The sequence below is a fragment of the Lynx rufus genome, unplaced genomic scaffold (assembly GCF_022079265.1).
Source record: "Lynx rufus isolate CCGP_SWC_20201006 ecotype Redwood Valley unplaced genomic scaffold, mLynRuf1.p SCAF_9, whole genome shotgun sequence".
Lineage (NCBI taxonomy): Eukaryota > Metazoa > Chordata > Mammalia > Carnivora > Felidae > Lynx > Lynx rufus.
Genome location: NW_025814897.1, coordinates 74900399 through 74915217, shown reverse-complemented (window position 1 = coordinate 74915217; position 14819 = coordinate 74900399). Strand labels below are relative to the sequence as shown.

Genomic DNA, 14819 nt, shown 5'->3' with positions numbered 1-14819 from the left:
ATATTTTTCTATCCCGTTGACTTATTTAGGTTGTAGCACATTTTTAAAAACTCCAATTTGTTTCAAACTCAGAGTCTAGTTTTACTGTCATTTATAATTATTAATTCATTCAACGAACATTTATTTGGCAGCAAACATAAGAAGTATGCAAAAGCACTGGGGTGACAAGGATGAAAATGACCTGCTTTCGCTCCTAAGCTGCTCATGATCTAATGGCAGAGACCGGTAGTAAACTGCTAAGGTGCACTGTATTAAGTGCTCTGATGCCCATAGGACAAATACTAGCCGCTAGAGTATGAGGTGAGGAAGGTGCCACAAACTGCACAAACATTATTACGATTCCACAGAACGCAGAAATGATCAGATGAAGCACTGGGGAGACTTACTGAGTAGCTTTTACAATGTCACAGTTACTAGAGTCCTCTATAAGAGGAAGAGCTTCTCTCGCCTTGGCAAGTTCTTTGCTTTCATATGCACAGACTCCATGTCGACCAAATCCTGGAGGGTGGGGGCCGTGGCTGTGATTCCTGCACTGAAGCATAAGAGAAATGTGACAAAGCATAGGAGGAGAATTAATGTCACATTCAAGTACATAACAAACCAGCTGCTACTATCAACAGTGTATCTATATTATCAAATTAGAATTACTTTGAGTCTTCCAGGTATATCCTAGGGAAGATTTTCATCTTAATCCTATTCACTGAGTGAGATGATCATCAGAAAATTCCCCATTATAGATTTTGTCATTAAACAAAAGTAATCTACAAAGGCACCAATGGACCTTCTGACCTGTAGTAGCTGGAGGGTTACGGCTACCGACATAGGAAGGTCACCAGCTCTCTGCTTTGGGGAGTTGTAGCAAACACACCCTAAGGATCCTTCGAACCTCCCAATAAAACAAGTTCTTGAATAGGTATAACTGGAGTCTCAGGAGAGGAGGAGAAAATATTTTTAAATATTTGACTAAATTAATACCCCAAAGCCTTCCAAATTTGGTGAAATTATAAACTCACAACTCTAAAAGCTCAACAAACCCAAGAAGGATAAACCTCAAAACTGTACACAAAGCGGGGATCCTGGGTGGCTCAGTCGGTTAAGTGGCCGACTTCGGCTCAGGTCAAGATCTCATGGTCCGTGAGTTCGAGCCCCACGTCGGGCTCTGTGCTGTCAGTGCAGAGCCTGTAGCCTGCATGGGATTCTGTGTCTCCCTCTCTCTCTGCCCCTCCCCCACTCACGCTCAGTCTCTCAAAAAATGAATAACCGTTAAAAAAAAAAATTAAAAAAAAAAACTGCACACAAAGGTATATCATAATCAAATCACCAAAAACCAATGTTAAAGAGATAATCTCAAGGGCAGCCTAAGGATAAAAGATACACTGTGTTAACAAAATCAAAGATACAAATAAATTCAGACCTCTTATCAGTAAGTGCAAGCCAGAACGCAAACACAACAGTTTTCAAGAGCTGAATGAAAGAATTACAAACCTGAAGCAACAGCAAAAATATTCTTCAAAAATGGGGGTGAAATACATACTTTTTCAGACAAACAAAAGATGAGAAAATTGCCAGCAAACTTATATTCCAAGAAATGATCAAGGAAGTTCTTCAGGCTTAAATGAAAATAATACCAGATGGCAATCTGAATCAATACAAAAGAACAGAATGCCAGACCACATGGGTAAATATGGATAATTATGTGGGTAAACATAACAGATTTTTTTCTCATTTTTTAATTTCTTGATGATAGTAGAGAAACGGAAGTATCCTTATAAGTATACTTCTAAAAGATGTTATAATAGTTATAAGAGATACTATAGTAGTATTTTCAGGTAGGTAGTGATAACTTAAAGCATATAATGCTAACCCAAGAGCAACCTTTAAATGAAGAGGTCTAAGTAATAAGCCAAGAGCAGAGATAAAATAAAATATATAAAAGACACCAAATTAATATTTTTAAAAAGGCAAGAAAAGTAGAAAAAAATGAATACAGAACCAGAGAGGAAAAACATACAAGATGATATTTTCATACCTAACCACCATATTGATAATCACGTTAAGTGCAAATGGTCATAAATAAATAAGTAAATAAATGACAGAGATTGTTAGATTGGATTTTAAGACACAAACAAAAATACTACAACTATAAGCTGTCTACAAGAAATCCACTTTCAATATAAAAATATACACAGGTTAAAAGCAAAACAACAGAAAAAGACACGCTATGCAGAAACATTAAGCGTAAGGAAGGTAGCTGCTACATTTATATAAGACAAAGTAGACATTAGCACAAGAAATATTACCAGAGATAAGGAGGACATTTCATAATATTAAAGAAAGAAGTCAATTCATCAAGAAGACATAACAATCCTAAACGTGTGCGCACCTATAAAAAACTTTAAAGTTCATGAAGCAAAAACTGATGGAACTGGAAAAAAATAGAAATTTTCACAATTACATTTGGATATTTCAACACTTCTTTCGATAACTATGAAGGAGTAAACAGAAAATCCTGTTGGATAGAGAAAAGGATAGAGAAGACTTAACACTATCCACCGAGACTTGATCCAATACATTTTCATAAAGCTCAACCCAACAACAGTAGAACAGATTTTTTTTTCAAGTGCACACAGAATACCAAGACAGACAATATAAAACATGTCTCAACAAAGTCAAAAGGACTGAACGCATACAGAGTATGTTCTCTCACTACAACAGATTTAAGTAGAAATCAATAACCAAAGGGTATGTGGAAAATTCTCAAATATTTGGAAACTGAAAAACACATTTCTTTTTTTTTTTTTTAATTTTTTTTCAACGTTTTTATTTATTTTTGGGACAGAGAGAGACAGAGCATGAACGGGGGAGGGGCAGAGAGAGAGGGAGACACAGAATCGGAAACAGGCTCCAGGCTCCGAGCCATCCGCCCAGAGCCTGACGCGGGGCTCGAACTCACGGACCGCGAGATCGTGACCTGGCTGAAGTCGGACGCTTAACCGACTGCGCCACCCAGGCGCCCCAGAAAAACACATTTCTAAATAACCTATAGGTCACAGAAGAAAACAAAGAATAAGTGGAAAATATTTTGAACTGAATGGAAAAGAAACCACAGCAAAATACATGGCATGCAGCCTAAGCAGTGTTCAGAGTGAATTTTTAGCTTTAAAGGCCAAACAGGCAAAAAGAGTCTAAAATAAATAAATCATCTAAGTTTTCACCTTAAGAATCTAGAGACAGAAAATTAAACTCAAAGTAGACAGAATGAAGAAAACAGTAAAGGCAGAAGAAACCCATACAATATGGAAAACAATGCAGAAAATCACTGAAAAAAACTCATTCTTTGGAAGGAATAAATTAATAAAAATTAATAAACCTCTAGTCAAATGGATCAAGAAAAAAGATGTCAATGACAAACAGGCTTAAAAAGGAGACATCAATACAAGATTCTATGAACGTTAAAAGGGTAATAAGGCAGGGCTCAGTTGGTTAAGCGCTCAACTTCGGCTCAGGTCACGATCTCAGTTTGTGAGTTCGAGCCCCGTGTCCAGCTCTGTGCTGACAACGTGGAGCTTGGAGCCTGCTTCGAATTCTGTGCCTCTCTCTGCCCCTTCCCCCATTCACATTCTGTCTCTCTCTCTCTCTCTCTCTCTCTCAAAAATAAGTACACGTTAAAAAAAATTAAAAAGGGAGTAAGGCAATAATGAGAACATCTTTACGTCAATAAATTCAACAACTTAGATGGAATGCAAATACCTCAAAAGACACAAGTTATCAAAATGGGCTTAAAAAGAAATGAGTAGCACTCTAGCTATTAAAGAAATTGAATTCATAATTTTAAAACTTCCCATTAGGGGTGCCTGGGTAGCTCAGTTGGTTGAGCATCCAACTCTTGATTTTGACTCAGGTCATGACCCAGAGTCACAGGATCGAGTCCCCTATCGGACTCGACCCTGAGCATAGACCCTGCTTAAGATTCTCTCTCTCCCTCTCCCTCTCTCTCCTCCTGCCCTTCTTCCTCATTTGTGTGCACAGGCACACATGCTCTCTCTCGCTCCCTAAAAAATCAATCAATCAATCAATCTTCCCATTTAAAAAAAAAAAAATTACCAACCCCAGGTCTATATAACTTTTAACGGATGAACTCTATCAAAATACTTAAGGAAGAAATGATACCAACTCCTTCAGAAATGATAGGGAATGCTTCCCAGCTCATTTTAGGAAGCAACATTACCCTGATACTAAAATCAAGAGATGTTATAAGTAAAAAACAAAATAAAATAAAAAACAAAGCAAAAAATAACTACAGATCCAATATCCTTTAAAAGCACAGATACAAAGATCTTTAAAGAAGACATTAAGCAAAGCATACCCAGTAATATGTAAAAAGAATAATATAGATTATAGCCAAGCTTAAACATTTTAAAACAAATCAATGTGACTCACCATATTAACAGAATAAAGGAAAAAAATACATTCATTTCAGTAGAAAAAAAGCAGTTGACAAAATTCAACACCCATGCATGATAAAAACTCTTGAATAAAAATTCCTGGCACAGCAGGGGAAGAACGGAACTTCCTTAACCCGATAAAGAGGTACAGGATGAGAAATCAACAGCTAACACACACTTTGTGGCAAAAGACTGCATACTTTAACTCTGAAGACTGAAAGAGCAAGGATGTCTGCTATCACCACTTCTTCTTCTTTTTTTTTTTTTTAACTAGGCTCTACGCCCAACATGGGGCTTGAACTCACAACCCCAAGATCAAGAGTCGCTTGCTCCACCCATGGAGCCAGCCAGGCACCCCAATTTTAATCAACATTGTACTGAAGTCCTAGACAGAATAATAGAGTAAGGAAAAGAAATAAAATGCATACAGATTAGAAAAGAAACAAGTCTATCTTTCTCTGCAGACAACAGGATCATATACGTAGGAGATCTAAGCAATCTTTATAAAATTTAAATAGCATCAAAAATATAAAATACTTAAGATCATTTTCTATCATATCCAGCATTTTTAATTACATTCAAGGGGGAGGTTCACATCAAGTATCTAGCAAACCATTCCTAGAAATTGAAACTGGCTAATTATTTCATCATTCCTTCTTGTGCTTTACCATAAGGTTATCCAGCCTTCACGCACCTTATTCATCAGACCTATCTCTCTGAACTTTTCACTGTTTACAAACAGCCCCCCACCAAAAACAAAAACAAAAAAAAACCCCACTATTCTCAAGGGATAAATACACATTAGGAATAGAAAAACTGAAGATATTTAAAATAATATGCCTAAGTCAATTCTCCAACAGTTCCAAAAAAGGTTTAAGAAATGATAGTTTTACTGAAATAAGTCTATAACCCCTCAATGGGTTTACTAAAAGAGGAAACAGCCTTGTCTTTTTTTAAGTTAACTTACAATAAAATTGACTTTTTGGTATGTAGTTCTATGAATTTTAACACATTATGTATATAGAGTTGTGTAACCCACCACCAAAATCAAGATACAACACAGTTCCAACACCTCAAAAAACTCCACTGAGATATTCCTTTGTTGTCATACCCTCCCCTCCAATCTCAACTCCTGGCAATTACTAATATGTTCTTCATCACTAGTTTCATATTTCCCAGAATGTCATATGGAATTATATAGTACATAATCTTCTGAGACTGGCTTCTTTCAGTTAACATAATAGTTTTAACATTCATCCAAGTGGTTTTATATTAACAGTTCTTTCCTTGCTGTATAGTATTCCATTATATGAATATATCAGTTTATCCTTTCAGACAACCCATGTGAGCTGTTTCCAGCTTTTGGCAATTATAAATAGAGCAGCTATAACCATTCATCCAACAAAGCTTTTGTATGAACATATGTTTTTGCTTCTAAGAGTGAGACTGCTTGGCCATCTGGTAAGTATACATTAAATTTATAAGAAATCATCAAATTATTTTCCAGAGTGGCTATACCACTTTGCATTGCCACTAACAATGTATGAGAGTGCCCACTGCTCTACGTGCCCACGGGAGCCAGGTATGGTCAGTGTAATAGATCTGTAGCAATACATAGTCATGGTCTTAATTTGCATATCCCTTAATGGCTGAAGTTGAGTATCTTTTCATGTGGTTATTGTCATCTGTTTACTTTCTTTGGTGAATTGTCTTTTACCCATTTATTAACTGGGCTGTTTGTCTTCTTACTGTTAAGTTTTGAGAGTTCTTCACATTATACATTCTAGACACAAGTTCTTTGCTAGATACGAGATTTGCAAATATTTTCTCCCAGTCTGTAGTTTATTTTCCCACTTCTTAAAAATCTTTTATACAGCAAAAACTTTTAATTTTGATGAAGTCCCATTTATCAATTTTTTTCTTTCATGTACCATGCTTTTGGTGTCACTTCTAAGAAGAGTTATCTTGGGACCACAACTCCTCTGTTCAAAGAGGAAGTTTTCCTCCCACAGAGTTTCAGATGCTTGTGCTGCCAAGAGACCTTCTTCTTGCTCCCTGAACCTGAACTAGAAGGCTTCTCACAGAGCATTCTGTCTGCACTGATGCTCATCTCCATGGTTCAAGTTCAAGCATGGGGGGCAACAGGGGAGGGAACCCCCAATGGAAAAAAAAATGTAAATTCGCTCCTGGTTCAGTGATTTTTTTGAATTCTGACCTTTCCCTGCAATCTACCTGTTACAATTTACTTTTCCGAATCCTTAAACGGCTGCTACTTACATTGTGCCCGGTGCGTTCAGTGGGATTGGCAGGGCGGAGCGCACGTATTCCACCTTACCCAGAACCACAGCCACAAATGCTCTTTCAATAGGTAAGTTCTGCTTTAGCTGGTGGATTCAGCCTCACTACCTGACACTCTACACACAAGCATACTCATACACAGCTAAAAATAAACATATAGGTAGTGAGATCAAAACATAAATAAGAATATTACTTTAAGATTCTTTTCATCATATCACAGCAATTGTAATGATATCCAATTGGAAGACAAGCTGTTGAGGAAAGAGTTGAACTATGCTCAGAATTATTAGTGTGTCAGTAAATAGCAGATGTAGTTAAAGTTGACAGAGTAGTCAGTCTACTTTTTACAACAACACTAATTTTTTAAATTACAAAGTGATTCATATTCATCTAAAAAATCTAGCAATATAAAAGTGAACAAAGGGTAAACAATCTGGACTATTTTCCCTCTAATCTTGCAGCCCCCCAAAAAATATTATTAGCAGTTTGGTGTATCCTTCCTCATTATGTATAAAGCTGACCCTTGAATAATTTGGGTTTGAACTACACAGGCCCAATTACACACGGATTTTTTTTTTTTATAAACACAGTATACTACTGAAACGTATTCTCTCTTCCTTATGACTTATTAACATTTTTTCTCTATCTTACTTTATTGTAAGAATACAGCATATAATACATATAACATACAAAATATGTGTTAATCAACTATTCATCTTATCAGTAAGGCTTCAAAAGCAAGCTATTAGTACTTGAGTTTTTAGGGAGTCAAAAGTTACACGTGGATTTTTTTTTACTGTGTGGGGGTTGGCGCCCCTAAACTCGGTGCTATTCACAGATGCAGACTAATTTCAGCCTTCACTTCTATAAAGAACCCTACAAAGAACACCCTATACATTTTACAGCATTGATTTCCCAAAGTAGGACTGCTGGGCCAGAAAATATATGCTGAAACATAGATACTGAGCAACTACTCTCCCCATTTCACACTCTGCAGCAAGTATGTGAGTATTCTTTTTTCCCTACAAACCTCCCCAGAACTGAACATTATCAATCATTTTATTATCTTTCCAATCCAATAGCTAAAAACAGCATCTTGGTTTTCATTTGTATGCCCCTAGTTGCTAATGAATCTGTGTTATGTTTATTGGCTTTCATATTTTTTCTTTTGTGGACTCCCTTTTCATAGCCTACTGTTTTTCTAGTGGATTGTGTATCTTTCCCCATTTGTATGTTAGGAAGATTAACCTTTTGTTTAGACACAGATTTTTCAATGCAGAAATTTACTCATTCCACAGATACAAATTTTTTTGCTTCTCTTAATGCCTTAACATCAGCTTCATTTTTCATGTAGAAAGTTGAGGAGGATTACACATTTCAATGTAAAGAATATCCACAATTAAGAGCATTTATTTTTTTCAACAATTAATTACTGTGTATTTATGGCATACAAAACATTATGCTAGGGGCACAGAAGACATGGGTATCTATCCTCCAGGAGTTTAGTCTAATAGAGTCTAATAGAGACAAACAGAGTAAAGTGATAATGCAAGGCAACATGTGATTAAGTGGCAAAAATGGGTGGTAAAGCCTAAAGAACAGAAGCTACCTTCTGTTCACATCATCATTTTTTGCCAAAATCGAGGTCAGAGTAAACCTAAAAAATGATCATATAAATTCAAAGCCTGTTTTCAAAGTCAGTGATCTCCAAAGTCAGGCAAGGCCAATCAAGGCCACATATGCAGTGACCCACTGGGTAATGGGAGAACACGTTAAAGCTTCTATTAAAATGATTTTTATCTTTTTTTTTTTTTAAAAAAAGGGAAAACCACAAAAATTTACAAATCCGGTTCTTTAAGCTTTACTAATTTTAGCACTGCCAGCCTCTTTTGATTCAAATGTCAAGCCAGTCACTCTTTTACAGCCTATTTACAAAGTAATGGGGGGGGGGGGGCAGAGTAGAAGTTCCACCACCCAGAGGGGCTGACAATGGGACCTTCAGCATACTGCAGTATCTATCAGATTAAGTTCATTTTCAAGTTACATTATCTCATTTTAACTTACTCCTCCAGAAATAAGCAAGTGGCTTAAATTGATTCCTACAAAGAAGCCGTGAAGTAGGGTAATAATAAGCATAAGTACAAGCAAACAAGAAAATAGCAGAGCTGATACTTTTATTCATAGTACCTTCAGTATAACCTAAAGTAAAAGCAAAGACAATCTAATCTGATCTAACAAAAAGCCAGTCTCCCTACAAAAAAAAAAAAATCAAAATTAATCAAAAGGACTACTTTGAAACAGGTTTATATTATTTTTAGTTCAAAACCTTACCATAGGTATATAACAGAGCTGTGTGTCAGTCAACGAATATAATTTAGAAACATACTGTCAGATCTTACAATAGCATGCCCTGTGACGATACGAATTCAGCAATGGGTTCCTGTCCCCAGCCCCCATGTACATCAAACAGAGGGAAGCTGAACTTTTTAAGTCCCAGCTGACCGACCACATAACACAGAACTGTGCCATCAATGTGTAAGTTAGAGTGATCAATTCCCAACAAGTGACTAACAAACTGCAGTCAGTACCTGGATGATGTAGACCGTGCAGCGTGCAGTGCAGGCTTCATTTTTCATTCCATTAATTTCACAGCACATGATGTTTTACAAAAATGAAAATGTGGGATTCCGCTTTTCACATTATGGTAGGGTTTTACTCTGGGGGTACAAGCTCAAAACTGTTTTACTGATAAGAATGCATGATCAAAGCAGCTTAAAGATCTCCTTTGCTTTGGATATCACACACCCCCAAAATTTTACAAGAGCTACCGTTGAGAAAGGGAATGATCTGCTTTGGGGGAGGTCAACTTTGGGGGCAGTCACATAAAAATGTTTACGGAAAGCAACCATACATTCCTATCACCAAGACTAAAGCAAGATAATAAATCCTTCTTAGAAATTACCCTCTAGTTATCAAATTAAAAAAATGTTTAAGTATTCTCTGATTTCATTTTTACCTTGTTGAAATGTAAACCCCTTGAGAACAAGGCCAAAGTCTCAGATTTCGTGTTGGTGAATGTTGGCGAATGCTGGTTATTTTTGGCTTCAGTGTTTACATTTGTAAAAGGCAAAGAACTGGTCAGTGTAGCTATAAAGTTTCTTCCACGTCCATGCTGTATGGATCTAAGAGGAGCTGTTACAACAGTCATTACTGAAATGTGCACTGACAAAGACTTTTCACATAAACACCCTTTACAGCAGTGAAAGCTCCACTGCTATCTGGCGACCTACAATGTTAAGGTAACAGAAGAGACTAGGCAAATTCTCATGATGGCAGCAAACTCATAAGAGTTCTCATTAACCATTCATTCAGAGAAATGTAAAGAACACCTGCTAGGTACCAATCCCAATACAGATGGTCCCCAACCTACAACTGTTCAACTTAGGATTTTTCAGCTTCATGATGATGTGAAAATAATATGCATTCAGCAGGAACTGTACTTTGAATTTTGATCATTCCCAGGGCTAGTGATACATGGTAGGATGCTTGTGATGCTGGGCATGGCTCCCACTCAGCCATGCGATCACAAGTGTGAATAACCGATACGCTTTCAACCGTAGTGTACCCAATATAACCATTCTGTTTTTAACTTTCAATACTGCATTCAATAAATTACATGACATATTCAACACTTTATTATAAAATAGGCTTTGTGTTAGATGATTTTGCCCGACTTCAGGCTAATGGAAGTGTTCTGAACACATTTAGGTGGGTCAAGCGAAGTTATGATGTACAGTAGGTTAGATGTAATAAATGCACTTTCAACTTATGATAAGCCTATTGGATGTAACCCCTTTGTAACTGGAGGAAGATCTGTATTAGGTAATTAGGGAATAAGACAATTCCAGCTGCAATCCATTCATTTACTCATCAGATGTTTACTGAACGCCCTATATGTGCCAGGCATTGTTCTAGACACACGGATATGGCAGTGAACACAACAGGCAAGATTCAAAAAAAGTAAAAAGGATGGGGCACCTGGGTGGCTCAGTCAGTTAAGCATCCCACTCTTGATTTTGGCTCAGGTCATGATCACACAGTTTCACGCGTTCAAGCCCCACAAAGGGCTCTATACTGGCAGCAAAGAGCCTACCTGGGATTCTCTCTCTCTCTCTCTCTCTCTCTCTCTCTCTCTCTCTCCCTCTCTCCCCCCCCCCCCGCCCCCTGCTCCCACTTGGGCTATCTCTGTTTCTCTAAAATTAAATAAATACACTTAATTTTTTAAAAAAGTACAAAGGATACCAAGAAATAGGTAGCTGCCTGAATAATCTCCCTCACAGGGAAGAGCAAGACATTATGAAAATTATGTAACAGAGATATGGATACATCTGTGGTGATTTTTACAACAAAGTCCCTAAATTCTTTGATACCTCTCCATCAAGAGGAGAGGGTCTGTGTCCCTTCCTCTCAAATCTCAGCTCTGTGACTGCCTCACTAATCAAATACCACAAAAGTTGATGCTTCACCAGTTTGCAGGCCCAGGTCTTAGAAACTGTCAGCTTCCTCTCTCTGTCTCTTGAGATGCTCACTCTTAGAACCCAGCCACCATGCTGTGCAGAAGCCCAGGCCACATGTAGGTGTTCCTGCTGAAAGTCAACATAAACTGCCAGATATGTGAGTAAAGACACCACCAGATGATACTAACCCCAGCTACTAAGTATTCCAGATTATGAGTCTTTCTAGCAAAAGCTTTCTAGCAGTAGAGCAGAAACAAACCATCTCTGCTATGCCCTGTCCAAATTCCTGACACACAGTCCATGAGCATGACAAGGGTTGTTTTACACCACTATGTTTTAGGGTGGTTTGTTACACAGCAATAGAAAACTAGAACAATTTTAAGATACAACAATATAAGATATAAGATATAAGGGATCATATATTTTTCACATGGAGATATCATGAATCATATTATTTTTTTTCTAAATAGTAAATAAGTACTATTAAAGTTACACTGGGCATTAATTGAAAAGAAACCCAAGATCTAAAAAATCATATTCAAACTCTGATGAGGATGACTATTCCTGCCAGATTATCAAATAAAACAAAGAGAAACCTAATAGATAACCATTAAAACTTCTCATGACATTAACAGAAGTACAGAGTTGCTTCTAAGTTCATTCATTGGACATTTGTTTACAGAGTACCCAACAACACCAGGCACTGTTCTAGATGCTAGGCACACAGCAGCGAACATAACAGATAAAAATCACTGCCCTCATAGAACTTACATTCAATGGAAGGAAAGAGACAACAAACAAGACAAAGTATGCATCAGGCTCTGCTGTGCTCTCTCTCTCAAAATAAATAAATAAACTTTCAAAAAATGCAACACTCTTTATTAAAAAAAAAAAAAGACAAAAACCTTAAAGTGGTGGGGGAATAAGCCATGTGGGCAAAGGAGGAAAGAGTACGCCAGCCAGAGTGAAGAGAAAGTACAAAGGTCTTGAGGCCAGTGTGGCTAGGGTTGATTAAGCAAGCAAGAAAGTAGTAAAAAAGAAAAAGAGGTCAGAGAGGAAACTGGGGGTCAGATGGCATAAGCAAATTCTGGCAAAAACAAAAACAAAAAACCCAACAACACTGAAATTGGAATCAGCAGAACCAAATCCAACAAGAACAGGAATATTTCTGCCTGTTTTGTTCACTGATTTATCTCCAGCACCTATACCAGTGCCTGGCACGTAGTAGAAAGAATGAAGTCTTCACTCTGTCACTTGGCAGCTATCTGACTTTTAACAAATGCCTCTGATATTTTGAGCGTCAGTTCTAATCTTTCAAACTAGAATAACAATCCCTCCCCACCTCATAGGGTCAGAGTGATCAAGCATGGGGAAATATTTTGCAAACTGTAGAGCACCATATACAGGTGAAATCTTTATTACTGAAAAACAATTATTATTATTATTATTATTATGGTATTATTAACAACAACAATTATTATTAACAATGACCACTCTACCATGCCCCATTAATTTCAACCTCTGAATCATTCTCTTCCTCCACCTGTCATGAAACTGGGGCAGGGCTATCTTTCCCTTCAGCACGAGGGACTGGACTTTAAGCACTTGAAGGCTTCTGTCAATGAGTGGCAGTAATTAAGATAAGACAGGCAATTCTCTCAACTTTTCCTTGAGATTCTCTGAGAAATAAAATGAGACATAGCTTCCAGGTGAAACTATACCCCCTCTTGCCCCCTTTTGTAAAATCCAGCTGGCTTGCGAACCTTTTTTTTTCCCACTGTCAAAATGCAAGAACACCTAATACGGTAAGAACAACTTAACAAATTCTCTTGTTTTATCCTTTCTCTTAAACATGTTTTATTCTTTCTCTTAAACCCACATCAGGCTGCTTAAAGAAGGACAGGAATGAGGAAGCATGAGAAACACTGTAAGGATTGTAAACACTTCTTTTTTTAGAGGCCAACTAATCCAGTCATCTCAAACTGCTTGGGTCCCATTAAGGGCCGAAAATCTGCTATGTAGCTCACTCCAACTGGAGGCAGCTTCAGTTTTCTCCTCAGTAAAAAAGGAGACAATATGATGTTCTTCACGATGCTTCAATTCCAGAATAAAATAATGCATATAAAAGCTTCTGGTATATGCTAAGCACTCACTAAATGTTGGCAGAATCTGGATATTCTTCATTTATCCAACATTAAGTGAACAGCTACAACATGTCAGTCGGCACTTTAGGCACTGGGAAAGGGCCATAAGCAAAAAGGACAAAAAATCTTGTTCTCTCCGAACGCCCTCCTGTTATCTCCTGTAACGTCCCCCACTGGCCCGTTCTGTTCTCTGGAATTACATCTGGCTTCTGGTAGGTTCTCCTCCACAGAATAGCATCCTCTTTTTTTGGGCGGGGGGGGGGGGGGGACGGGGGGGTCTGCAAATCGCTATCAGGTACCTACCTCTCTTTCCACCCACCTTTCCCCCAGCAGAAGCCAACAGCCTCAGTTCTTTGAAAGAGTCAGCAAGGATGTGGGAACAAAAGCTAGAACAGGGCTGGGTGGGGCGAAGGCAGGTGCCCAGGCAACTCCACGGAAAAAAGAGATCAAGAGAACCGCACGGATTCCAGGCCAAGGTCAAGACAGGCTGGTCCAACTCAGGTGTGTCACCCGACACCTCTCCCAGGAACGGCCACACTCCACTCCCAGGCCCCTGAGGTCCCTGCCGGGCACGGGGGGTACCGGTCCTGGGGGGGGCATCCTGGCCCACCGTGCAGGCTGGAGGGCCGGGAGGACACTCACCCGTGTGTCCTCGCCTTTTCTTTCCGGTCGCCTCCGAGAGAATTCCCCGCATCATTCTCGGCGTCTCCATGCTTCCTCCTCCCCGGCCCAGGCCCCTCCGCCCCCGGAGGCCCCTGTTAGGAGCCGCCTCACACCTACGCCCTTCCCTCTCCCCATGGCCGCCGCTGCTCTCCCGGCCCCAAGACCGCCAGCGTCCGGTCGCACTCACCTGCGAGCCCAGCCCCGGGCCCTCCATCTCGCCCCTGGCGGCCGCGACCAGGCGAAGTGGTGGTAGCAGCTCACGGGCCACCCCCTCGAGCCACCTTCACTCCCACTTCCTGCTTGCGGCCCCGCCTCCGCCGCGGCCCCCTTCGTGCTTTGTGCTACCAATCTTCCTCGGAAGAGCCAATCCCTGCCCTTTCTTAAGTGGGAGGCGGGACTTTTCCTCTGCCGGGGAAGCTAGTGGGGAACTGCGATTCGGAGGCCCCACCCCTAACCCGCCCCCTCCTTGTGCTTCCAGCCCCAGGCCAAGATTGTGCAGTGCACGCCCAGGTAGGCGTCCACCTGTCCCTCGTGCCTCATCGTGGCCCCCCAACACACGTCCAGGATCAGGCTGTTATTCCAAAGTCAACCCACCACCTATTGAGAGCAAATGCAGACTTGGCTACTTAATAGCTAGATAACCTTGTGAAAATGTCTTATTTTACCTCATTTCCTCATCTGTGAAATGGGGAAAAATAAGGGTAACTACTTGACAGCTTGTCAGAGGATTAAATGAGAGAAAACTGCAAAGC

The 14819-nt window shown here is 39.3% G+C and overlaps 1 protein-coding gene across 4 annotated transcripts in view; it reads right to left on the bottom strand.

Moving 5' to 3' along the window:
* Positions 1–14353, bottom strand: part of ZDHHC13 (zinc finger DHHC-type palmitoyltransferase 13) — a 51917-nt gene extending 37564 nt beyond the window's left edge. The window contains exons 1-2 of one of the 4 annotated variants that reach the window (XM_047070836.1): positions 14255–14353; positions 387–532 (exon numbers count right to left, since the gene is read on the bottom strand). In XM_047070836.1, coding sequence (XP_046926792.1) covers positions 387–532; positions 14255–14281 — 173 coding nt within the window. In that variant the 5' untranslated portion in view covers positions 14282–14353. Of the gene's footprint in view, positions 1–386; positions 533–14046; positions 14065–14254 lie in introns of those variants that run through there. The other 3 variants (XM_047070837.1, XM_047070839.1, XM_047070840.1) reach the window with 3 other exon arrangements.
* Positions 14354–14819: the final 466 nt, after the last annotated feature.